General features: G+C 42.3%; 1 protein-coding gene across 2 annotated transcripts in view; it reads left to right on the top strand.

Annotated features, from left to right (window-relative positions):
• LOC140354275 (A disintegrin and metalloproteinase with thrombospondin motifs 2-like) overlaps nucleotides 1-26,840 on the top strand; it is a 137,898-nt gene that overhangs the window by 1,235 nt on the left and 109,823 nt on the right. For both annotated transcript variants that reach the window (XM_072439227.1, XM_072439234.1), the window contains exon 2: nucleotides 234-655. In XM_072439227.1, the coding sequence (XP_072295328.1) occupies nucleotides 234-655 (422 nt within the window). The remainder of the gene's footprint in view (nucleotides 1-233; nucleotides 656-26,840) is intronic.

Here is a 26,840-nt window from a genome sequence, read left to right as displayed (position 1 = left end):
GGAGGTGCACATGGAAACATGTCTAGGGATTAAACATCTCCCCACAATGTTTGGCACGTGTTAAATCCACTGTAGCCTACTTAAACCCCTTATCTTGTTTATTATTATGGGGTATGCCTTTCTGTCTGGTTTTTTTAATTTCCTTTTATCTAACCAATCTTTTGTTGTCATCTTTGTTCCATTTCACTCCTTTTCCCCTTCACCCGCTCCTGTCCCACCTGTGCTGTCTCCAGACTCCCTGCAGCACGTCCTGGGGGAGTATGGACTGGTGAGGCCTATGAGTGTGGATGCAGAAGGCCACTTTCTGTCACATGCAGTGTCAGCCGAGCACCTGGCAGGAGGGCAGCCCCGTAGGCGCTTGAGGAGGGAGGTACGAGCTGGCTATGATGAGTGGGAAGGACCAAACTCGGAGGAAGACCAGGAGTCCGCCGCACAACGGGAAAAGCTTTACTACAATGTCACCGTCTTCGGCCGGGAGTTCCACCTGCGCCTGCGCCACAACGCCAGGCTGGTGGCTCCCGGAGCCAAGATGGAGTGGCACGATGACAGCGACAGCATTCGGCACACAGAGGCTCTGCACGACGATTGCTTGTACGTGGGAGACGTCACGGACACGCCCGGTGCCACTGTGGCCATCAGCAACTGTGATGGACTGGTGAGTGAACTGCTGACATCCAGAGCTGTTATTCTTTTGCACACTGCATTCAGTCTTGATCCTTTTATGGTGTATGGCAACATCATTTGAATCTATACATCCTGTTGTTGTCTGACAAATGACAGAGAAATGGATCCAAGCAAAGGAATCATAAATGATAAAATATATACAATCCAGGTTTTTTTGTTCATTTTTCTGGTATAATTTACATTCTATATAATAGGCCTGTGAGGTATGAGAAGTGATGAGCCTGGTTTAGGTTAAACAGAAGCCTAAACAGGTGTGCCCTTTGACCTTGTCGTCGTCATGGTGCTTATAGAATCAGATTTATGTTTTACGCTGCTGCTCTATATTCTGACTCGCACACCGAGGCCTCTCTAGGCTTATTGTCTGTGACAACCTTAGTCATTATCCTTATCCTCAAAGTCTCAGCAAAAGCCTTTAGGAGGAATATGCTAAGTCAATTTAGTTTGTCACTTGTTATTACAAATATGGTGAATGCCTTGACAAAGGGAATAGTGATTTGATTTGGGTGTTAATGTAAAATATGGTTGGATGAGTGCACGGCAGTTGCAGCTTGACTTGTAAATGCTTTTATTAGAGCCAACATAATGACTAGAGAGAAGCAAAGGAAATAGCAAACAGTTGGTGAATGGCTGTCGAGAGTAGAGAGAAGTGAGACTGTGTGAAAGATCTTGACGAGAACTGCTGAGAGGAGAACATGCTAAAACAGAGATGGAGTCAGAAGACGACGGTAAATATCATTCAAACTAACGCGCAGACTCGAGCAAGGATGAAGTTCCTCTATTAGGGAATGTGTTTATTAGTCAGTCAGATTGGACTACCGCTGGAGCTGAGTAGCAGCAACTGGATCCGTTTAGGTTTGAGGACACTGGGGACTGAGAGCAGCTGAGAGAGCTGGCACAGCACAGGCCTGACATGCCCACTTAGGCTGACACCAGCTAGAGGCATCAGGGCTCCTGCTCAGTGGCCTGAAGACAATGGTCATCTCCACTGAAGGATCATACTGGGGACTGCTGCGTCGTTTTCCATTATTAAGGATGCAATCCTAATTTTACATGGTGGGAAATTGTATTATTTCGTATAATAAACTGTAATTAAATTGTATTAAGACGGCACAGATAACTGAATCTGAATCCAAATGACTACTGTATACTAACTAATAGCATAGCATATAGCATATAGAATTTAGTGTATAATGTCTGATTGTCTAGAATTTAAACTGCAGATGTAGATTGGGAGGTTATGGGGCTCATTGGCCTTAATGCTCATACTCATGAATTTACTAATGGAAAGTGGACAGTATTTGGCAGAAATGTCTACTCGGTTACTACATTTTAAAGCATACATTGGTGATTGTAATGATTGATCAAAAACATGACATGAATAATTGATATACATTTAATACAGTATTGCGGTACACTATATTTTATAGAACTGGTCTGCTTTAGTGAACCACACCTGATATCTCATGTAGCTCACCTGCATTATGGATACTGCGACCATGATATACTGGGATGTAAGGATTCAGGAATCTCACGATTCGGTTCAATTCATGATGCAGGACCTACAATTCCATTCATCACGTTTCTGTCACGATTCTTAAAATAATGAATAACATTGTTGTCATTATTGGTGACAATTTTTTTGTTTGTTATTGTAAATAATATGTAAATTGCACAAGTGTTGCCTAATTTAGTATACTATATGGCATTTGTTTTTATTTCATATATGGTTACATTTAGTTATTTACAGTTACATTTAGGCTGGTCTTGTTCATATGAGGTGAACTGCTTGATGCATTTAGCCTGTGCTTATCATTATTCCACGTGTGAACTTCTTTACTGCATAAACAAGAGTTTCTGCGTCTTTACAGCTGTTTGGTGAAATATTTTGCCGGATTCACTTTTTAGACACACTACATGCTGTCGACCGTCAGTTCTCCATCCTTCCGTGCATGTGTGTCCGTGTGCATGTGGCGCTCGGTGTCTCTGCCCCGCCTCTCGCTCACAGCCGCCTCTCAAACACAGAGGAAGTTTGAAGCATGGAGAAGAGTTTCTGTCGTTGTGTGTTGTCAAAGCTGTGTTGAGTACGATGCATGTCATGCACACAAGCATGCTTGAGAAGAGATCATAATTTGATGCTTACATTTATCCATGTGATATTAGTGCGTGGACGCAGACCCACGCCGCGCTCAGCGGGCCTGTCAGGACGGTGCCATTTAATGTTGTTTTCCAGTGCGCATCTCTTAATTTCACATCAGGAAATTCAACCGCGAAAAGCTGCTGGGCCAGACTGTGTCTCTCCTGCCACCTTAAGACACTGTGCAGGTGAGCTGACCCCCATCTTCACTGACATTTTTATCACCTCCTCGTAGTCCTGCCATGTCCCATCCTGCTTCAAGTCGACCATCATTGTCCCTGTCCTCAAGAAGCCCTGGATCACTGGACTTGTAGTCATGAAGTCATTTGAACGCCAGGTCTTGCCCCACCTCAAGTCCTTCACCTTCTCCCTGCTGGACCCCCTGCAGTGCGCCTACAGAGTCCTCCTGGCACTCCACTTCATCTGGACTCCCGGGACTCCCGGGAACCTATGCCAGGATCCTGTTTGTGGACTTCAGCTCTGCATTCAACACCATCCTCCCTGCTCTGCTCCAGGACAATCTCTCCCAGCTCAACGTGCCTGACTCGACCTGCAGGTGGATCACCTGACGGATCAGAGTCAGTGCGTGCGGCTGGGGAAGAATGTCTCAGATACACAGACAATCAGCACAGGATCTCCACAGGGGCATGTACTTTCTGCTCTTCTCCCTGTACACAAACTGCTGCAAGCCGTAAAAATTAACAAGTTTGCGGACGACACCACCCTCATCGGGCTCATCTCGGACGGGGATGAGTCTGACTACAGGAGAGAGGTGGACCGGCTGGTGTCCTCGTGCAGCGGTAACAACCTGGAGCTCAACGCCCAGACAACAGTGGAGATGATTGTGGACTTCAGGAAAGTCACAGCCCCCCAGCCCCCCTCACCATCTCAGACTCCCCCATCTCCACTATGAACCCCCTCTGCTTTCTCAGCACCACCATCACCCAGGACCTCAAGTTGGAGCTCACCATCAGCTCCCTCATCAAGAAGGCCCAAGCAGAGGATGTACTTCCTGCAGCAGCTGAGGAAAGCCAAGCTGCCAGCGGAGATGGTGCAGTTCTACACGGCCATCATTGAGTCCATCCTCACCTCCTCCATCACCGTGTGATACGCTGGAGTCACAGCCAGGGACAAACAGAGACTACAGCGCATTGTGCACTCTGCTGAGAAGGTGATCGGCCGCAGACTTCCATCTCTGCAGGACATGTACGTCTCCAGGGCTCTGGGACGAACAGTTCGGATCACAGCCGACCCTTCTCACCCTGGACCTGGACTATTTGAGCCACTCCCCTCAGGCAGGAGGCTACAGTTCATCCGGACCAGAACTTCCCGCTACAAGAACAGTTTCTTTCCCTCTGCCGTTGGAACGTCATGAACACGTCTTAAACACTGTCACTTTAACTATAATTTGATCAATCACTCACTGCACTGTTCACTTTCTGCACTAGAGCTATGAATTTAACTGTACATTTTGTGTACATAGTAAGCCTATTTTTATTTTTATCATATAGCAGAATTAAATAGTTTTTGTTTTTGATTTTATATACCGGTAGGTTATTTTATCATTGTTCATTGTTTTATGTTGCACCGTATCACCAAAACAAGTTCCTATGTTTATAAATTCTGTTCATTGACAATGGCAATAAACCTTTTCTGATTCTGAGACAGATCGGGACACATGTACAATGCTTATCGAGACATTTGAATTTTGATGCATCATGGCACAATACATTTTATTTACCAAGACACTGAGACATCCTCCACACTCCACAGGTGAATGTCTAGCCCTAAGCCAGGAGGAATCAGACTTGGGACCTTCTTGATGTGAGGCTCTACACAGCTGTATACTGTATATAGGGTTAAAGCCACTGAACTGAAGAAAATGTTATTTTAAAAAGTAAGCGAGGTATAGTGAAAAGGGCACAGGGAGTGTAGGGAAGAATAAATGACCATAATAAATAGCAAGGAGGAGAGTGCATAGGGAAGAGGGAAATCTTTTGGTGTGGATAAATGACCTTTGCAAGGAATTGGATTTGTGTAAAAGACGCTGGGATCAGCTGCTTAGCTTTGTGGCAGCTGGAGAGACGCAAGGCCCCGCACAGTAGGTTGTTGTAAGTTTGTGGGGTTATTTTTGTAATTAATGTCATAAAACATTTACTTATGTGTAGTTGTGTAGTTGTTTGCGTCGTTAATCTCTCTGTGTGTTTTTTCTTCAAAGAAATAAAATTGTGAGAAGCTAAAGTTGCTTATTCTGAAGTTGTGTTGAAACAAGTAGAATTGATTATAGAATCGATAATGACTGAATAATGTGCCCATGATTGTGTCGTAATTACTGGTATGTGTTTTTGACAACTTGTCCAGAAAAGTGGCCAAAGTGGAAAAGGATAGACAGGCCTTCACTTTCTACACACTTTCTGCAGATCGAGCATTTACAACTGAAAAGCTTAATGAAAGATATAAACAACTTTTTGTCTGACTTTGTGTACTGTAGTTCTGTGATACCTCTATACCTATGCTATAAATGTCGAAACATCTCAAGTCAAACCTATAAAGCTGTCGGGGGATGTGGAGACAGGGGCGGTGTTTGTGGTCGTGTAGGTGCGAGGTCAGGTGCACTTGGGCTTGTTTTTGGGAGAGCAGGAATGCACCAAGTCAGCAGCGCTCCAGCATTTCCTCTCAATCTGCACACACAATCAGGTAAAAAGCATTGCACAAAAGGAGTTAAATTCACATTATAAATTATGTGACTTTGAATAAGACAAATCCATAAATGTAAAGGAAATTATAAAGGATGAAATACTGAAATGTTCCACAGCTGCTCAGAATGAACAAATGATAGCCTCTAAAATAGAAATGAAGGTTTGATAGTGTGCTGTAAAATCTGTTGTAGAAAACGAGGAGATAATTTACTTTAATGGCATGCAAGTTAAGTTTTAATGTTTTTGGCTTTGAATAAGTGGATTTATTGATTAAAGCATAATGTTTAAATAATCACTACAAGGGGAGTGATGTTGATTAATCATCATAATTAAAGTAATTGCCGTACTTGTGCTGTAGTAGCGCAGTCACACACACTGTTAGCGTTCGGTGAGAGAATATCTGTTTTCTAATTTAGCGCAGCGCCTAAAATAATCAGTTTGGACAAATGGCAGGTGGCTTCAGGTTACCGTGGGAACAGCAGGTCACATGGGTCTCAGGACACAGACGAGAATGAGGTGGAGTTGAACACAAGTCATCTTCAGGTTTAGAACAAAAACAGCTGCAAACACACCTGGATCAGACACAGCGATGTAAACAGGAGACTGACAAAGAGTTGCATTTAGATTTAGACAGTGCACATCTAGGCCTGGGCAATATTTTGATAAAAATCAATCCATCTGTGATCTCGTCCCTGTTATGGTCTGCTCATTTTTCCCACCCACTTCTCCAATTGGTTGGTCTCTGTAAGGTTCTGAGTGAGTGACAGCTGGATTTAACCAATCACAGTGCAGTGTCAAGTGTGAACTTTCCGAAGAAACAGATGAATATAATTTCCTCTTAAAGGCAATAGAAAAATACAACAGTGTACATGAATCTTGATTAAATAGAAATTGTGATTTGGTTAAATGGTTGATTTAAGTACTATGGGGTCACTCAAAACATGCATTACACTATATATACAGAATAGGTTTTGGTGAGTAGTTAAAATCTCAAGTAAAGGTTTCAGAACACGTTTGTAGAGGTCTAAAATACAGTGCAGTTGCTGTTTGCAGGACAGTGCATATTATCTTAATAATTGCAGCCTTACTGTGGCCATTCAAGTTGGAATCATCCATTGTAAGAATGATTTAATCTTGCAGCACCTGCAGAGCCAAATGCATTCAGATATAAGGAAAGTTTTCAGACCAATCGTTGCCTTGCTACATGCTTCAAAGCCACACAGGTGCTACCGTCTGCACCTCTGGGTCTTTCTCTCATTGTCTGTCTCAGGTTTTGTGGCCAGCAGCGGCAGCAGGAAGCAGGCGAGCTCACCTAATGATGGTATTAAAAGAGTCAAGAAAATGACAGAGAAAGAGGAAGAACGTGGCAGACAGCTTTTGGCTCCCAACACCCACAGACTCGGAGACAGCAGAGGCATGCTTCTTTAGCGAGAGCCTTTGTCTGTTTTTAGCTTCAGCTCACTCCCAGCGCTGATCACAACCTGGTGTTGAGGGTATTGCCCACTGTCAGTGTGAAAATGTGAGATCCAGACGAAAAGACAGGATTGAAGCTATTTTACACATGTGGGTGTTTTTAAAAGCACAGTGTTTACTCCTGAGATAATAAGGCAGTGTTACTGTATTGTTGTATATATTTTGTGTATCTCTGAGTGTCAGTGTGCATGTGTGTTATTAGTGCACAGTGGGGAGGCAGCAGTCTTATTTTAGCACCTACAGAGAGGAGAGATGCTAACACTGTGACAGCTCTCTGTGTCTTGAAGGTAGCACATTGTTTGTTTAATGAAACTGACCCTTTATTACAATGGTGATTTGGCGCTGCTATCATCTACTGATGGCTTGTGGATTTTAATGGTTGAATATAGTGGTTTGCAGGTTCATCCTTTCGTTATACAAAAAATGCAAGATGTGAATGAACTGTAAACAATTGTTGTTTTTTAACATCCTCAATATTTGAATTTTGCATATCTCCAAAACAACAATTGCAATATAATCTTTTTTGTTTACGTGTTCGTACATAGGTTACAAAACATGCCATGAGCTAAGAAAAAACTGTTTTATGAACAAAGTTGAGCCGCAATTGCATAAAAACAACATGGAAAATGTGTCCATAAATGTGCTCCACCAGGACTTCTTCACCTCAGCTTCATCTGGATCACATTTAGTAAAAAAATATTTTCATTACATGACTTTTGCATACTAAACTAATCGAGAAATGTAAGAGATTAATTTCTAGACTAATCAATTAGCAAAATGATGTTTGGTTGCAGCCCTAGAGTCCGTTTACAATATGAGAGGATGAGCGAGTCACGGTATTTGCAATGATTAAGTTGACGTGAATAAATAACCGTTGTCATTGTCACAAAGGCAGGGAAATTCTTAAATCTAAATTTAAAAAAAGGGTTAGAGGGGTTATCTGCAAATATTCTCTATGTAGAAGCCTTCCATCACCATAGTTCAAACTGTATGTGAAAATGTGTCTTAAAAGTCTCAATGTACAATAGAAATAGACTAAAGTTAGTTGCAGCTCTACTAGTCACTCTGTGCACAGTTTTGTTTTGACTGTGTTGTTTCAAAGGTGCATTTAAACCTTCTTGAACTTTCAACAAATGAAGTGAGAGCGGTTCCAGTTGTTCAAAGCCTATCCACTTGTATTTGATTCATGCTTGTATTGTGAGTCATTGCAGAGGTTAATGATGCGAACAGTGTTGACAGAAGGCCACAGTAATAACCACAAACTGTGTAAACTCCTCGACATGTGCACTTTCACTGCCCCGGCATCTACTCAATCTTTACCTCTCTATTAGGAGCGAACAGAGGAGGTAGACGTGGACTCAGCCATCCATCCAGAGCGGCTTCAGTTAAGCCCGGTCAGGCGTGGCGCTCCCTGGACTCGCGGCGTGTCATTCCACCGCGGGTCACACGATAAGCAGCTCTCCACTGTAATCAGCTCAAATTGAAACGATGACATCAATTACAGCACGACGCACAGCTGTTATTGACCCTAGCCTTTCTCCATGTACAGGCTTTGTGTGAAAAAAAAGAGAATGAGAAGGCGGAGCGGTTGGGAACCACAGGGCCGAAGGGAGGGCCAGGTGCCTGGATGAGAGCGCTGAAGCATGAATGGAGCGACAGGCACCGAAAGAGAGAGAGAGAGAGAAGGTGCACAGAGCTGGGTATCTGATTGCAGGTTCCACCCTGCAGTGTAGCTCCACTCAAACACACAATTACTCAATCTAGAGCTATTATCAGACAGAGAGAGCGCAGGAGAGTCAGGCAGATCGAGAGCGGGCCCATTCGGAGGAGCGCGGCAGAGAAAAGGAGTGCTTTTACCAGAGCTGTGATTACGACCACTCACTCAGTGCACTTAACCAGCCCCCTCTCTGCTGCCTCTGTCATTCACAAGTACCGGCACAGCTGATTGTTTTGAGTGCTGGAAATAACAGGATTCACCCGCGAAAATTGCTGGTGGAACCCCTGTGATTACAGGGGAACACCGTGCTGGCGTTACAGATACACAGTTCTCTACGGAGTATTGACTATATCCTTTACAGTGTGTCTACATTTTGAATTATATATTATGTCTAAAGGACCAATGATATGACAGCAATGATTTTGACTTCACCGTCAAATTCAATATATGTTTTTTCATCATTGTATGTTCAGTTTAAGTACATATTTAAAACAGTGTGTGTCTTATTCTAAAGGATAACCTTAACAGTGAATGCATTGGTTCTGTCCTCTGCAGCTAGCACTACCTTCAATACTGCTGAGGCAACCTGTCAGGGCCAGTGAGTGACCACAGGGCAGCGGTCACAGATCTCAGATCTGATGATACTATCATGGTCAGTAGTACCAAACTGGGGGATTATCCTTTTTGTGCCTGTTTTAGGTTGATTGAGAACCTAGTTCTTAGAGGAAACGCAACAGAGACAAAGTCAGGGAGATCATGCAAACTCAGAAAGAGCCGTTTTTAGCACTCAAACCAGGACCTTCTTGCTGTGAGGCAGGAATGCACTTGTCTGCTTTGCCACAGTAAGACGTTTATCCAAATAGGTATCATATTCAATAAGTGTGAAGTACTTATTGTAATACTGTGGTAATGATGTAGTTGTATCATTAAAGCACAGTTATATGCTATACATCATGTTCTTGGAAACGAAACACATAAAATACTAATTAGACAAATAGATTTTCTCCTTGGCCTGTGCGCCCTCCTGTCCGTCACTCTTCAGTCGAGCGCTCCTTCAGGACCCGGGCTGAGGGGATCAATGGGGGCTGCGTCAGCACTTCTCCTGCTAACTGGCCTCTATGGGACAGCTTGGAAATGGGACAAGACATTTAGCCCCGCCCTATACCCAATTTCCCACTACAGCCTGTCCTGTTTTGTTCCTTCTACGAGACTTTGGCTTCATTAAGATGGTATTTACACAATAATATAAAAAAATTGTCTTATTTTCTTTTGTCTGGTGTGCAGAGGTTTAAATACACTGGTTAGATTTCATGCCAAATGTCCTTGCCAACCCAGTTTTCTGCTCTTATCCAAGCATTTGTTTCATAAATTCAGGACAATTAGAATCAGAATCAGAATAAGAAAAGGTTTATTGCCATTGCTTATGAAGAGAATTCACAAACATAGGAACTTGCTTCGGTGCAATTAGGTTCAATTTCAAAGCAGAAAGGTTATGTTTTCATTGTCTCTTTTCCTAATAATAGTTTTAGGAAGTAGCTCTGCTATGAATACAGACAGGCGTTAAGTCCTGGTCTGATGTAATTAGTCATATTTGTTCTCTCCTTGTGTTTGGATTGTAGTGTTTACACCTCCTTTAATGGGAAGGAGCTCGTCCCTCTATGTGCACTTCTCTCCTTGTGCAGGCAGCAGGAGAGCTTAAGCGGCAAAAATCACACCTCACAACAGAAATTCACACTTCCTCATCTTACTAAGACTGCCTGTTTTTGTTTTGTCGAAGAGAAAAGCAGAAAATAATCACTTTTCCTGTTACAGTGTTTTATATTTGGGGTTTTGCTAGTGCACAAGTGCAGTGGGAATTGTTAGTGTACCAGCATATGTAATATATTATATAATAATATATTGTATTCTAATAACTTGCCGTGTGTGGGCTGGAGTGCAGCAGCAGAAACAAAGAAACACATCTAGTGCTTTGATCACTGTGACTGATCATCTGCCAGAGTGTAGAAGAGAAGCTTTGGATACTGACTGCAATTATATAATCCTGCTCACCAAGATGTAATGGAGACTTTCAGATGACCTTGTCCGCGTTTAGCACTTTGTTAGATTGAAGAGCGGTGGAAGGTGTTGGCTGTACAGTTTGTAAACTCTAAATCAGGGACAGAAGCAGCATCTTCATCTTTTCTGCTTCTCCTGTCCTTGAGCTGGCGCCTTCTGCAGCAGCAAGGTACAATTATGAAGCCGCTGTGACCTTTGACCTCACCGGTTAGAAGTACAGAATCGATAAGTGTAACCCATCTTCATAGGGAGTTGTTTACGACTCGACAGGAAGACATGGGGCCCTGTTTTCTCAGGCATAACATTATGACATCTGCAAATAGCGTCATCACCATGGAAAAGAGTCACCGAGTGGTATTAACAGTAAAGACAACAGGAAGGTGAACTATTGTTGGCAATGAGGAGGAAAGCAACATAATATTTGTTTCATGACATACAATGATTGTAACGAGGCAAAAGTGAGGCATTTCCCCATAATATCCCGCTCTTGTTTCACACTCCCATCAAGAAATATTTACATAATTAGAAACAAAATAGCACCTGGAGTGTTTTCATCACTATCACTTTATAAATCATGTGTGTAGAAATGTGACAACTTTGCTCATATACTATTTTTTGACTACTTGAGCCTAAGAACTAGTGCGATATCTCAGTATCTCATGTGTTAAAATATGTCTTGAAATGTATTAGTTCATGTTTAATTATCAGACAAATGTGAAATGTCACAAAAGTGCAGAAATGTTTCTTTACATGCATCACTTTTTAATTGTTATTCTTAATCAGCTCTTTTTGTAGCATTTTGTGTTATAAACAATTGACTTGTTGTGCATATCTTCAAAGCAACATTCACGATTATTATCTACATTTTGATGTATTGTTTTCCTCTATTAAGAACATCCATATCTCGCAACTGCCTTCAATCTAAGGCACGTCCACCAATGAGGGATGATGTATGTCTTTTGTCCATAAATCAAAACTGCTGGATGGATCCTTCTGCTCTTTATCAGGTCTAGATTTGGACTTTTCCCTCGCTTTGAATTGTTTGAATTCGACCCATTCACCTACTACATTCACTTTGGAATTTCCACAATCCACACCAAACTCTCCCAAGCCCTTCTTTCATAGCATGTGTTTCATCCATCTAATTTTAAGTGCTATGATGATATCAGCCACAAAACGGTTGAATTCAAACCGCTCTCAGTATCACGCTTGTTCTGTAAATGCATCTCATGTCTCAGTTGTAGTCTTTCTTCTCTGCACACCGCCTTATCTGTTCGATCACACATTATCTTATCCGCGTCCTGATCTTAAATGCGCGGCGGATCCACTCGAGTCCTGTGGCACACGTCGACAGGCGCGGCTCCCTTACCGCAGCCATGACTGACAGCTTCACTCGCAGCACAAAGGAGGATGGTTTTTCTCTCACGGGATAATCCCCCAGCCTCTCTCCTGCCGGCACACACTGACACTCAGACACAAACGCACCATGGATACGCCACTCATTGTCGGGTTGTGCTCTTTTGCCACACTTCATTTCTAATCCTCTCCCAGCCTCTCCCAGCGCACACGCCCACCTTTTGACACGCACGCACCAAACCAGTGTGTGAAAGTGTGTGGATTCTCCATGCCGGGGTACTGCTGGGAATGACTAAAAGCATCTTAGGAAAGGAGAAAAAGGCAAAAGAGTGGCACGTATTATCAGGCTTTGTCTGAGTCTGACGACCATTTCAGGGCATCAGCTGTTTAATTAACACTTGCTTTATGAGGTTACTCCATAAATCAGTCAGCATTACCAGTGTATTAGTATAAAGGATCTTTGTTTCTATAGTTTCATGTAATATATATTTATTGTGTAAAACTGGCACTCTCAAGATTAGAGTAAGGAGGTGACAATGTTTAGTGTTACGAATAATGTGAGAAGAATAATCGCGATTATTATTGACAGTACGGCTAAACAACAGTAAAATCTGTATTTCATTTTTATTCACAAGCTTTTCATCAAGCTTTTGGAAAAGAAATACATCGAAATAATATGAATCAAACTGCCACATAAAAAAAAATCACTTTGCATTTAGGTTGAATTTTTTGGACTATAGATTGAATGGAAATCACACATTTTTGCATCTGAAGGGGACACAATCATTATTTTTCAAGACTGTGGCCTGTATAATCACAGTTATTGATTAGCTCAATAATCTTGACATCCTGATTGGATTTAAAGATGCAAGATTTTAATTTGCAGGTCAAATGACTGTGACAAAGTGATTTAACAGTGAAAAGTCCTGATGCAGATTTACAGATTAAAGACAGTTATCCCAAACCTGCTTTTATGTTACCATTCATTTATTTCACAATCCTGCTGTAATTAACCATCGTACAGTTCAAGACAGATTACGCTTCCAATCCAGTGAAATCATGTCACAAATTCGCTGATGGTTTTGCCGTAGCTGCTGCCGTTCTTCTTTCACAGAGCTGTGTTGTGTGGTGGAGGCCAGCGGGAGGCTCCTTTTACTTTCTGCTCTAGTTGTCGTTCGTCTGCTCGTCTCGGGGCACAGGGCGGGTGTGGCTGCCCGTGACTGTGATGCGTTGTGACAGGGTGCTCCTCTCTGTCCTTTTTGCCGGTGTGTGACAGCGTGCAGCGTCCCTCCTCAGTCCTGCGCCTCCTCTCGGCTCACCACATCTCCAGCCGTGCCACTTCCTCCTGCGTTTGTGTTTTTAAAGGTTTGCGTGTCATTTTAACCTCTCCTGTCATTTCTGACGGCAGGATATTTGTGGCCGAGGCTGATTATCACTGACATCGCTTGTGTGTTGGTCGGACAAATCATTTGGATAAACTGTGGTAAAATAACGAAACAAATCATAAAGGCATTTTTGTACTTGTTTGTGTCACTAAAACACACAATGCACAGTTTGTATGTCTTGTTTATGTTTGATTATGAACAGTTTTTATCAGTCCAGCAAACATGAATGGTTGTAATGAATGTACGACACAAAATAGATACACAAAATAAATTACATAAAATAAAAAAAACAATTAAAGCCGCAAGCGGCTAAGAACTAAGACAGCGATACATTGTACATGTACAATGCTGTGCTTAACCAGTGCAAATGAACACAAATGTCGGTCGAGACCGTGACACTTGGAATAAAAATATGGATAACTTTTGATGCTCCGCTTGTGTAGATGATTTTCCCCAAATATGAACTTGATCAGGTATTCATCCTAGGAGGAGTTTGTTAAAGTGTGAAGCGTAAAAATGTGGTCATTTTAGAGATTTCGCTGTTTTCCCATTTGTGACATATATTTGCGGGTCCGCCACACAGAGACTGTAGCACTTAGAATATAAATATGGATAACTTTTGATGCCCCTCTTGTGTAGATGATTTTCCCCAAATATGAGTTTGATCGGGCAATCGCCCTAGGAGGAGTTTGTTAAAGTGTGAAGCGTAAATGTGAACAATTCAAGGATTTGGCGTTTTTCCCATTTGTGACAGTATATTTGCTGCTCCACCGCACAGAGACCGTAGCACTTAGAATCAAAAGATGGATAACTTTTGATGCCTCGCTTGTGTAGATGATCCTCCCCAAATATGAACTTGATCGGGCTATCGCCCTAGGAGGAGTCTGTTAAAGTGTGAAGCATAAAAATGGTAATTTTAGAGATTTTGCGGTTTTCCCATTTGTGACATATATTTGTGGCTCCGCCGCACAGAGACCGTAGCACTTAGAATCAAAATATGGATAACTTTTGATGCCCCCCTTGTGTAGATGATTTTCCCCAAATATGAGCTTGATCTGGCTATTACCCACGGAGGAGTTTGTTTAAGTGTGAAGCGTAAATGTGACGCAATTCGGACTTTATCTGCGCAAACGGCAGAAATTTTAAATATGGGAGATTTCTGAAATTCTAGCTACAGTTTGCGGCTTCGCCGCACAGAGACCGTGAGAGGTATCAATGTAATTTGGATAAGTTTTGATGTCCCACTCCTCAGTAGCATTTTCACCAAATTTCAGCCTTTTAGGGCCAACGCCCTGGGAGGAGTTTGTAAAAGTAAGACGTTTGGAAAAACTCCCAAGTCATAATTAGCCATTTTTGAACCAATATGGCCAACATTTGGTTGGGCGGACGGCGTTGCCGTAATAATATTTTTTACTTCTCTTGTCACCATCTACCTCTGCGCCAAATTTCATGATTCTACGCTAAGATTTTTTTTGGGTCATTTTCTATCTTAATGCATTTTTGGTACATTTGAGGGCGCTGACGCGCCAATTTTTTAAATTTTAGAAAAGGGAGATAGCCAGAATGTAAGGAGGCACGATTTTTAGAGGTGTGTAAATTTTTGTGACTTTTCGTCAATGTTCACTGGGTGAAAAATAGGGGGGTTGGTCCCGAGAAGAAGAATTAAAGCCGCAAGCGGCATCCAACGGCCCTCGCGGGCCGCCGGCCTTCCGACTCTGCGCTTTCGACTTGATAAAGATGGCGCCCTTATTGTGTTGAATTAAAAAAGAACTTGACAGACGGAGACACATTGGACATGGCCAATCCAGTGCAAATCAACACAAGTGTCAGTCAAATGTGCTGCTCCGCCGCACAGAGACCGTAGCACTTAGAATATAAATATGGATAACTTTTGATGCCCCGCTTGTGTAGATGATATTTCCCAAAGTAAAGCTTGATCGAGCTATTGCCCACGGAGGAGTTTGTTAAAGTGTGAAGCATAAATTTGAACATTTCATAGATTTAGCGTTTTTCCCATTTGTGACAGTATATTTGCAGCTCCACGGCACAGAGACCGTAGCACTTAGAATCAAAATATGACTAACTTTTGATGCTTCCCTTGTGTAGATGATTTCCCCCAAATATGAGCTTGATCGGGCAATCGCCCTAGGAGGAGTTTGTTAAAGTGTGAAGCGTAAAAATGTGGTCATTTTAGAGATTTCGCTGTTTTCCCATTTCTGACATATATTTGCGGGTCCGCCACACAGAGACCGTAGCACTTAGAATAAAAATATGGATAGCTTTTGATGCCCCGCTTGTATAGATGATTTTCCCTAAATATGAGTTTGATCGGACAATCGCCCTAGGAGGAGTTTGTTAAAGTGTGAAGCGTAAAAATGTGGTGATTTGAGCGATTCTACGATTTTCCCATAAGGATAACATGGGATGTTTCTGTCATCGCTACGGTTACGCCGTACAAAATATGACTTTGGCTCTCATACTTTTATGATCAGGATGGCAAATTAGAATTTTGTTCAAAATATCATGTCATTTGGAAAAACTCTATTGTTTATAGGCCACTCTGAAGGCCAAATAGTCAGAATTCTGGGAAAGTTTGCGGCTCCGTCGCACAAAGATCGTAAAAGTTATCCTTAAAATTTGGATAACTTTAGATACACCACTTGTCTAAAGGACGTACACCGATTTTGAAATAGAATTTTGGGTAAAGTTTAGACAATTTTGGTAAAACTAATTTTTGACCTTCAATGTTAATTTAAAGGTCACTCTGTAGGGGGCGCTATCACTGCCATTTCAATTTTGTCAGCCTAAACTGGTCCAAACTAGAAAGTTTAACAAATGATTCAAATTTGGTCCTAATCGGACTGGTTTTGATCAAATGGGAGCAATTTTTAGACCTGCAATATTCCAAAATAAGTTGTCCAACTTTGCGGCTGCGCCGCACACAGACCGTAAAAGGTATCTCAAAAAATTGAATAACTTTAGATGCCCCACTTGTCCAGAGGACGTACGCCGATTTTGAAGTCGGTGGGCAAAACGCCCTAGGAGGAGTTCGTCAAAATTTGACGTGAACAAAATGGCTAACACAGCGTGTTTTCATTTTCAAAGGAAGATGGCGGCCATAGGGTAAGTCTGGGGGCGTGGCCACAATGATTTTTTTTTGTTTGTCCTCACGAGAGGAATGCGTGTCCCGAATTTCGTAGCTTTACGCCAAAGTTGACCTCGGGGCGTCTCCCATAGGCACAATGTATTTTGACTTTTGTCGGTGGCGCTGTCGCGCCATTTTTTAACGAAAAAAAAAATGGCCCAGAAAAAATAAAATTTTTCGCCGATTCTGAATTTTGGGTTAAGTTTGGTGAGTTTTTGAGCATGTTCAGGGGGTCAAATTAGAGCTCAAAGCGCTGAAGAAGAACAAGAAAAAATATAGCCGCAAGCGGCAATGATCGGCCCTCGCCACGCCGCCGCCACACCGCCGCCACGCCGCAAGAGGAGGGGGCGCTAACGCGCCTCAATTGTCCTTTTAGTACGCCTACTGCTGAATCTGTGACGCTGTCACATCTTCTCCCCTTTGTTTTACCATCAAAAAGCAATTTTATTTTGAATTCTTGGCAAAATGTGCGGCTTTGCCGCACAGACACCGTGACTCTTTGAATAAAAATGTGGATAACTTTTGATGGTCCACACCTGAAGATGAGTCTCACCAAATTTCAGGTTAATAGGGCTAACGCCCTGGGAGGAGTTTGTGAAAGTATAAAGTGTAAACATGTTCAGGCAATTTCCCCATTGGAATAACATGGGAGGTTTCGGTCATCGCAACGGCAACGTCATAACAATTATGACATGGGTCTCATTGACTTTTTTGATGGGGATGCCAAAATTGAGTTGTGTGTCAAATTTCATAGAATTTCGCAAAACTAAACATTTAACCTCCATATAAAATCTGTAGGGGGCGCTGTGGCGCCAAATGAATTTATTTCACTTCAAGTAGGTTTAGGGCAAAGAGTTTAACAACTGATTCTAATTTGACGCAATTCGGACTTTATCTGCGCAAACGGCAGAAATTTTAAATATGGGAGATTTCTGAAATTCTAGCTATAGTTTGCGGCTTCGCCGCACAGAGACCGTGAGAGGTATCAATGTAATTTGGATAACTTTTGATGTCCCACTCCTCAGTAGCATTTTCACCAAATTTCAGCTTTTTAGGGCCAACGCCCTGGGAGGAGTTCGTAAAAGTACGACGTTTGGAAAAACTCCGAAGTCATGTTTAGCCATTTTTGAAGCAATATGGCCGACATTTGGTTGGGCGGACGGCGTTGCCGTAATAATATTTTTTACTTCTCTTGTCACCATCTACCTCGGCGCCAAATTTCATGATTCTACGATCAGATTTTTTTTGGGTCATTTCCCATCTCTCAATGCATTTTTGGTACATTTGGGGGCGCTGACGCGCCAATTTTTTTTGTTTTAGAAAAGGGAAATAGCCAGAATGTAGAGAGGCACGATTTTTAGAGGTGTGAACATTTTTGTGACTTTTCGTCAATGTTCACTGGGTGAAAAATAGGGGGGTTGGTCCCGAGAAGAAGAAAGAAGAAAGAATTAAAGCCGCAAGCGGCATCCAACGGCCCTCGCGGGCCGCCGGCCTTCCGACTCTGCGCTTTCGACTTGATAAAGATGGCGCCCTTATTGTGTTGAATTAAAAAAAGAACTTGACAGACGGAGACACATTGGACATGGCCAATCCAGTGCAAATCAACACAAGTGTCAGTCAAATTTGCTGCTCCGCTGCACAGAGACCGTAGCACTTAGAATATAAATATGGATAACTTTTGATGCCCCGCTTGTGTAGATGATATTTCCCAAAGTAAAGCTTGATCGAGCTATTGCCCACGGAGGAGTTTGTTAAAGTGTGAAGCATAAATTTGAACATTTCATAGATTTAGCGTTTTTCCCATTTGTGACAGTATATTTGCAGCTCCACGGCACAGAGACCGTAGCACTTAGAATCCAAATATGACTAACTTTTGATGCTTCCCTTGTGTAGATGATTTCCCCCAAATATGAGCTTGATCGGGCAATCGCACTAGGAGGAGTTTGTTTAAGTGTGAAGCGTAAAAATGTGGTCATTTTAGAGATTTCGCTGTTTTCCCATTTCTGACATATATTTGCGGGTCCGCCACACAGAGACCGTAGCACTTAGAATAAAAATATGGATAGCTTTTGATGCCCCGCTTGTATAGATGATTTTCCCTAAATATGAGTTTGATCGGACAATCGCCCTAGGAGGAGTTTGTTAAAGTGTGAAGCGTAAAAATGTGGTGATTTGAGGGATTTCGCGATTTTCCCATAAGGATAACATGGGATATTTCTGTCATGGCTACGGTTACGCTGTACAAAATATGACTTTGTCTCTCATACTTTTATGATCAGGATGGCAAATTAGAATTTTGTGCAAAATATCATGTCATTTGGAAAAACTCTATTGTTTATAGGCCACTCTGAAGGCCAAATAGTCAGAATTCTGGGAAACGTTTGAGGCTCCGTCGCACAGAGACCTTAAAAGCTATCCTTAAAATTTGGATAACTTTAGATGCCCCACTTGTCTAGAGGACGTACACCGATTTTGAGGTTGGTGGGCAAAACGCACTAGGAGGAGTTCGTCAAAGTTTGAAACAGAAAAATGTGGATATTCGAGAGATTTAGCGGTTTTCCCATAGGGATAACATGGGAGATTTATGTCATCGCTACGACTACGCCGTAAAAATTAAGGCATTTGTCTGATAGGCTTTTTTGATCGGGACGCCAAAATAGAATTTTGGGTAAAGTTTAGAAAATTTTGGTAAAACTAATTTTTGACCTTCAATGTTAATTTAAAGGTCACTCTGTAGGGGGCGCTATCGCGCCCATTTCAATTTTGTCAGCCTAAACTGGTCCAAACTAGAACGTTTAACAACTGATTCAAATTTGGTCCTAATCGGACTGGTTTTGATCAAATGGGAGCAATTTTTAGATCTGCAATATTCCAAAATAAGTTGTCCAACTTTGCGGCTGCGCCGCACACAGACCGTAAAAGGTATCTAAAAAAATTGGATAACTTTAGATGCCCCACTTGTCCAGAGAACGTACGCCGATTTTGAAGTTGGTGGGCAAAACGCCCTAGGAGGAGTTCGTCAAAGTTTGACGTGAACAAAATGGCTAACACAGCGTGTTTTCATTTTCAAAGGAAGATGGCGGCCATAGGGTAAGTCTGGGGGCGTGGCCACAATGATTTTTTTTGTTTGTCCTCACGAGAGGAATGCGTGTCCCGAATTTCGTAGCTTTACGTCAAAGTTGACCTCGGGGCGTCTCCCATAGGCGCAATGTATTTTGACTTTTGTCGGTGGCGCTGTCGCGCCATTTTTTAACGAAAAAAAAAATGGCCCAGAAAAAAATTAAATTTTTCGCCGATTCTGAATTTTGGGCAAAGTTTGGTGAGTTTTTGAGCATGTTCAGGGGGTCAAATTAGAGTTCAAAGCGATGAAGAACAAGAAAAATTAAAGCCGCAAGCGGCATCCAACGGCCCTCGCGGGCCGCCGGCCTTCCGACTCTGCGCTTTCGACTTGATAAAGATGGCGCCCTTATTGTGTGTTGAATTAAAAAAGAACTTGACAGACGGCGACACATTGGACATGGCCAATCCAGTGCAAATCAACACAAGTGTCAGTCAAATTTGCTGCGCCGCCGCACAGAGACCGTAGCACTTAGAATATAAATATGGATAACTTTTGATGCCCCGCTTGTGTAAATGATATTTCCCAAAGTAAAGCTTGATCGGGCTATTGCCCACGGAGGAGTTTGTTAAAGTGTGAAGCGTAAATGTGAACATTTCAAGGATTTGGCGTTTTTCCCATTTGTGACAGTATATTTGCAGCTCCACGGCACAGAGACCGTACCACTTAAAATCAAAATATGACTAACTTTTGATGCCCCGTTTGTGTAGATGATTTTCCTCAAATATGAGCTTGATCAGGCAATCGCCCTAGGAGGAGTTCGTTAAAGTGTGAAGCGTAAAAATGTGGTCATTTTAGAGATTTTGCTGTTTTCCCATTTCTGACATATATTTGCGGGTCCGCCACACAGAGACCGTAGCACTTAAAATCAAAATATGACTAACTTTTGATGCCCCGTTTGTGAAGACTATTTTCCCCAAATATGGGCTTGATCGGGCAATCACCCTAGGAGGAGTTTGTTAAAGTGTGAAGCGTAAAAATGTGGTGATTTGAGCGATTCTACAATTTTCCCATAAGGATAACATGGGATGTTTCTGTCAACGCTTCGGTTACGCCGTACAAAATATGACTTTGGCTCTCATACTTTTATGATCAGGATGGCAAATGAGAATTTTGTTCAAAATATCATGTCATTTGGAAAAACTCTATTGTTTATAGGCCACTCTGAAGGCCAAATAGTCAGAATTCTGGGAAACGTTTGCGGCTCCGTCGCACAGAGACCGTAAAAGTTATCCTTAAAATTTGGATAACTTTAGATGCCCCACTTGTCTAGAGGACGTACACCGATTTTGAGGTCGGTGGGCAAAACGCACTAGGAGGAGTTCGTTAAAGTGTGAAACATAAAAATGTGGATATTTGAGAGATTTAGCGGTTTTCCCATAGGGATAACATGGGATGTTTCTGTCATCGCTACGACTACGCCGTAAAAATTAAGGCATTTGTCTGATTGGCTTTTGTGATCGGGACGGCAAAATAGAATTTTGGGTAAAGTTTAGACAATTTTGGTAAAACTAATTTTTGACCTTCAATGTTAATTTAAAGGTCACTCTGTAGGGGGCGCTATCGCGGCCATTTCAATTTTGTCAGCCTAAACTGGTCCAAACTAGAAAGTTTAACAACTGATTCAAATTTGGTCCTAATCGGACTTGTTTTGATCAAATGGGAGCAATTTTTAGATCTGCAATATTCCAAAATAAGTTGTCCAACTTTGCGGCTGCGCCTCACACAGACCGTAAAAGGTATCTCAAAAAATTGGATAACTTTAGATGCCCCACTTGTCCAGAGGACGTACGCCGATTTTGAAGTCGGTGGGCAAAACGCCCTAGGAGGAGTTCGTCAAAGTTTGACGTGAACAAAATGGCTAACACAGCGTGTTTTCATTTTCAATGGAAGATGGCGGCCATAGGGTAAATCTGGGGGCGTGGCCACAATAGTATTTTTTTTTTGTCCTCACGAGAGGAATGTGTGTTCCGAATTTCGTAGCTCTACGACAAAGTTGACCTCGGGGCGTCTCCCATAGGCGCAATGTATTTTGACTTTTGTCGGTGGCGCTGTCGCGCCATTTTTTAACGAAAAAGAAAATGGCCCAGAAAAAACACAATTTTTCGCCGATTCTGAATTTTGGGTAAAGTTTGGTGAGTTTTTGAGCATGTTCAGGGGGTCAAATTAGAGTTCAAAGCGATGAAGAACAAGAAAAATAATTAAAGCCGCAAGCGGCATCCAACGGCCCTCGCGGGCCGCCGGCCTTCCGACTCTGCTCTCTGCATTTTACAGAGTTGGCGCTAACGCAATTGTCTAAGAACTAAGACAGCGACACATTGGACATGTACAATGCTGTGCTTAACCAGTGCAAATGAACACAAATGTCGGTCAAATGTGCAGCTCCAGCGCACAGAGACCGTGACACTTGGAATAAAAATATGGATAACTTTTGATGCCCCGCTTGTGTAGATGATTTTCCCCAAATATGAGTTTGTTCGGACAATCGCCCTAGGAGGAGTTTGTTAAAGTGTGAAGCGTAAAAATGTGGTGATTTGAGCGATTCTACGATTTTCCCATAAGGATAACATGGGATGTTTCTGTCATCGCTACGGTTACGCCGTACAAAATATGACTTTGGCTCTCATACTTGTATGATCAGGATGGCAAATTAGAATTTTGTTCAAAATATCATGTCATTTGGAAAAACTCTATTGTTTATAGGCCACTCTGAAGGCCAAATAGTCAGAATTCAGGGAAACGTTTGCGGCTCCGTCGCACAGAGACCGTAAAAGCTATCCTTAAAATTTGGATAACTTTAGATGCCCCACTTGTCTAGAGGACGTACACCGATTTTGAGGTTGATGGGCAAAACGCACTAGGAGGAGTTCGTTAAAGTGTGAAACAGAAAAATGTGGATATTCAAGAGATTTAGCGGTTTTCCCATAGGGATAACATGGGAGGTTTATGTCATCGCTACGACTACGCCGTAAAAATTAAGGCATTTGTCTTATTGGCTTTTTTGATCGGGACGCCAAAATAGAATTTTGGGTAAAGTTTAGAAAATTTTGGTAAAACTAATTTTTGACCTTCAATGTTAATTTAAAGGTCACTCTGTAGGGGGCGCTATCGCGGCCATTTCAATTTTGTCAGCCTAAACTGGTCCAAACTAGAAAGTTTAACAACTGATTCAAATTTGGTACTAATCGGACTGGTTTTGATCAAATGGGAGCAATTTTTAGATCTGCAATATTCCAAAATAAGTTGTCCAACTTTGCGGCTGCGCCGCACACAGACCGTAAAAGGTATCTCAAAAAATTGAATAACTTTAGATGCCCCACTTGTCCAGAGGACGTACGCCGATTTTGAAGTTGGTGGGCAAAACGCCCTAGGAGGAGTTCGTCAAAGTTTGACGTGAACAAAATGACTAACACAGCGTGTTTTCATTTTCAAAGGAAGATGGCGGCCATAGGGTAAGTCTGGGGGCGTGGCCACAATGATTTTTTTTGTTCGTCCTCACGAGAGGAATGCGTGTCCCGAATTTCGTAGCTTTACGCCAAAGTTGACCTCGGGGCGTCTCCCATAGGCGCAATGTATTTTGACTTTTGTCGGTGGCGCTGTCGCGCCATTTTTTAACGAAAAAAAAAATGGCCCAGAAAAAATCAAATTTTTCGCCGATTCTGAATTTTGGGCAAAGTTTGGTGAGTTTTTGAGCATGTTCAGGGGGTCAAATTAGAGATCAAAAAGCAGAAGAACAAGAAAAATAATAAAAATTAAAGCCGCAAGCGGCATCCAACGGCCCTCGCGGGCCGCCGGCCTTCCGACTCTGCTCTCTGCATTTTACAGAGATGGCGCTAACGCAATTATCTAAGAACTAAGACAGCGACACATTGGACATGTGGACAACCAGTGCAAATGAACACAAATGTCGGTCAAATATGCAGCTCCAGCGCACAGAGACCGTGACACTTGGAATAAAAATATGGATAACTTTTGATGCTCCGCTTGTGTAGATTATTTTTCCCAAATATGAGCTTGATCGAGCTATTGCCCACAGAGGAGTTCATTAAAGTGTGAAGCATAAATGTGAACATTTCAAGGATTTGGCGTTTTTCCCATTTGTGACAGTATATTTGCAGCTCCACGGCACAGAGACCGTAGCACTTAAAATCAAAATATGGATAACTTTTGATGCCCCATTTGTGTAGATGATTTCCCCAAATATGAGCTTGATCGGGCAATCGGCCTAGGAGGAGTTTGTTAAAGTGTGAAGTGTAAAAATGTGGTGATTTGAGCGATTCTACGATTTTCCCATAAGGATAACATGGGATGTTTCTGTCAACGCTACGGTTACGCCGTACAAAATATGACTTTGGCTCTCATACTTGTATGATCAGGATGGCAAATTAGAATTTAGTGCAAAATGTCATGTCATTTGGAAAAACTCTATTGTTTATAGGCCACTCTGAAGGCCAAATAGTCAGAATTCTGGGAAACGTTTGCGGCTCCGTCGCACAGAGACCGTAAAAGTTATCCTTAAAATTTGGATAACTTTAGATGCCCCACTTGTCTAGAGGACGTACACCGATTTTGAGGTTGGTGGGCAAAACGCACTAGGAGGAGTTCGTTGAAGTGTAAAACATAAAAATGTGGTAATTTGAGAGATTTGGTGGTTTTCCCATAGGGATAACATGGGAGGTTTCTGTCATCGCTACGACTACGCCGTAAAAATTTAGGCATTTTTGTGATTGGCTTTTGTGATCGGGACGGCAAAATAGAATTTTGGGTAAAGTTTAGACAATTTTGGTAAAACTAATTTTTGACCTTCAATGTTAATTTAAAGGTCACTCTGTAGGGGGCGCTATCGCGGCCATTTCAATTTTGTCAGCCTAAACTGGTCCAAACTAGAAAGTTTAACAACTGATTCAAATTTGGTCCTAATCGGACTGGTTTTGATCAAATGGGAGCAATTTTTAGATCTGCAATATTCCAAAATAAGTTGTCCAACTTTGCGGCTGCGCCGCACACAGACCGTTAAAGGTATCTCAAAAAATTGAATAACTTTAGATGCCCCACTTGTCCAGAGGACGTCCGCCGATTTTGAAGTCGGTGGGCAAAACGCCCTAGGAGGAGTTCGTCAAAGTTTGACGTGAACAAAATGACTAACACAGCGTATTTTCATTTTCAAAGGAAGATGGCGGCCATAGGGTAAGTCTGGGGGCGTGGCCACAATGATTTTTTTTGTTCGTCCTCATGAGAGGAATGCGTGTCCCGAATTTCGTAGCTTTACGCCAAAGTTGACCTCGGGGCGTCTCCCATAGGCGCAATGTATTTTGACTTTTGTCGGTGGCGCTGTCGCGCCATTTTTTAACGAAAAAAAAAATGGCCCAGAAAAAATAAAATTTTTCGCCGATTCTGAATTTTGGGCAAAGTTTGGTGAGTTTTTGAGCATGTTCAGGGGGTCAAATTAGAGATCAAAGCGCTGAAGAAGAACAAGAAAAATTAAAGCCGCAAGCGGCATCCAACGGCCCTCGCGGGCCGCCGGCCTTCCGACTCTGCGCTTTTGACTTGATAAAGATGGCGCCCTTATTGTGTGTTGAATAAAAAAAGAACTTGACAGACGGCGACACATTGGACATGGCCAATCCAGTGCAAATGAACACAAGTGTCAGTCAAATTTGCTGCGCCGCCGCACAGAGACCGTAGCACTTGGAATAAAAATATGGATAACTTTTGATGCCCCGCTTGTGTAGATGATTTTTCCCAAAGTAAAGCTTGATCGAGCTATTGCCCACGGAGGAGTTTGTTAAAGTGTGAAGCGTAAATGTGAACATTTCAAGGATTTGGCGTTTTTCCCATTTGTGACAGTATATTTGCAGCTCCACGGCACAGAGACCGTACCACTTAAAATCAAAATATGGATAACTTTTGATGCCCCGTTTGTGTAGATGATTTTCCCCAAATATGAGCTTGATCGGGCAATCGGCCTAGGAGGAGTTCGTTAAAGTGTGAAGCGTAAAAATGTGGTGATTTGAGCGATTCTACGATTTTCCCATAAGGATAACATGGGATGTTTCTGTCAACGCTACGGTTACGCCGTACAAAATATGACTTTGGCTCTCATACTTTTATGATCAGGATGGCAAATTAGAATTTTGTTCAAAATATCATGTCATTTGGAAAAACTCTATTGTTTATAGGCCACTCTGAAGGCCAAATAGTCAGAATTCTGGGAAACGTTTGCGGCTCCGTCGCACAAAGACCGTAAAAGTTATCCTTAAAATTTGGATAACTTTAGATACACCACTTGTCTAGAGGACGTACACCGATTTTGAGGTTGGTGGGCAAAACGCACTAGGAGGACTTCGTTAAAGTGTAAAACATAAAAATGTGGTAATTTGAGAGATTTTGTGGTTTTCCCATAGGGATAACATGGGAGGTTTCTGTCATCGCTACGACTACGGCGTAAAAATTTAGGCATTTTTGTGATTGGCTTTTGTGATCGGGACGGCAAAATAGAATTTTGGGTAAAGTTTAGACAATTTTGGTAAAACTAATTTTTGACCTTCAATGTTAATTTAAAGGTCACTCTGTAGGGGGCGCTATCACTGCCATTTCAATTTTGTCAGCCTAAACTGGTCCAAACTAGAAAGTTTAACAAATGATTCAAATTTGGTCCTAATCGGACTGGTTTTGATCAAATGGGAGCAATTTTTAGACCTGCAATATTCCAAAATAAGTTGTCCAACTTTGCGGCTGCGCCGCACACAGACCGTAAAAGGTATCTCAAAAAATTGAATAACTTTAGATGCCCCACTTGTCCAGAGGACGTACGCCGATTTTGAAGTCGGTGGGCAAAACGCCCTAGGAGGAGTTCGTCAAAGTTTGACGTAAACAAAATGGCTAACTCAGCTTGTTTTCATTTTCAAAGGAAGATGGCGGCCATAGGGTAAGTTTGGGGGCGTGGCCACAATGATTTTTTTTGTTTATCCTCACGAGAGGAATGCGTGTCCCGAATTTCGTAGCTTTACGCCAAAGTTGACCTCGGGGCGTCTCCCATAGGCGCAATGTATTTTGACTTTTGTCGGTGGCGCT

The sequence above is a fragment of the Eucyclogobius newberryi genome, unplaced genomic scaffold, assembly GCF_026437365.1.
Source record: "Eucyclogobius newberryi isolate DKJ021-1_F unplaced genomic scaffold, fEucNew1.0.hap1 SCAF_11, whole genome shotgun sequence".
Taxonomy (NCBI): Eukaryota; Metazoa; Chordata; class Actinopteri; order Gobiiformes; family Gobiidae; genus Eucyclogobius; species Eucyclogobius newberryi.
Note: the sequence above shows the minus strand (reverse complement) of the source record. Positions and strands in the feature narration are given on the sequence as shown.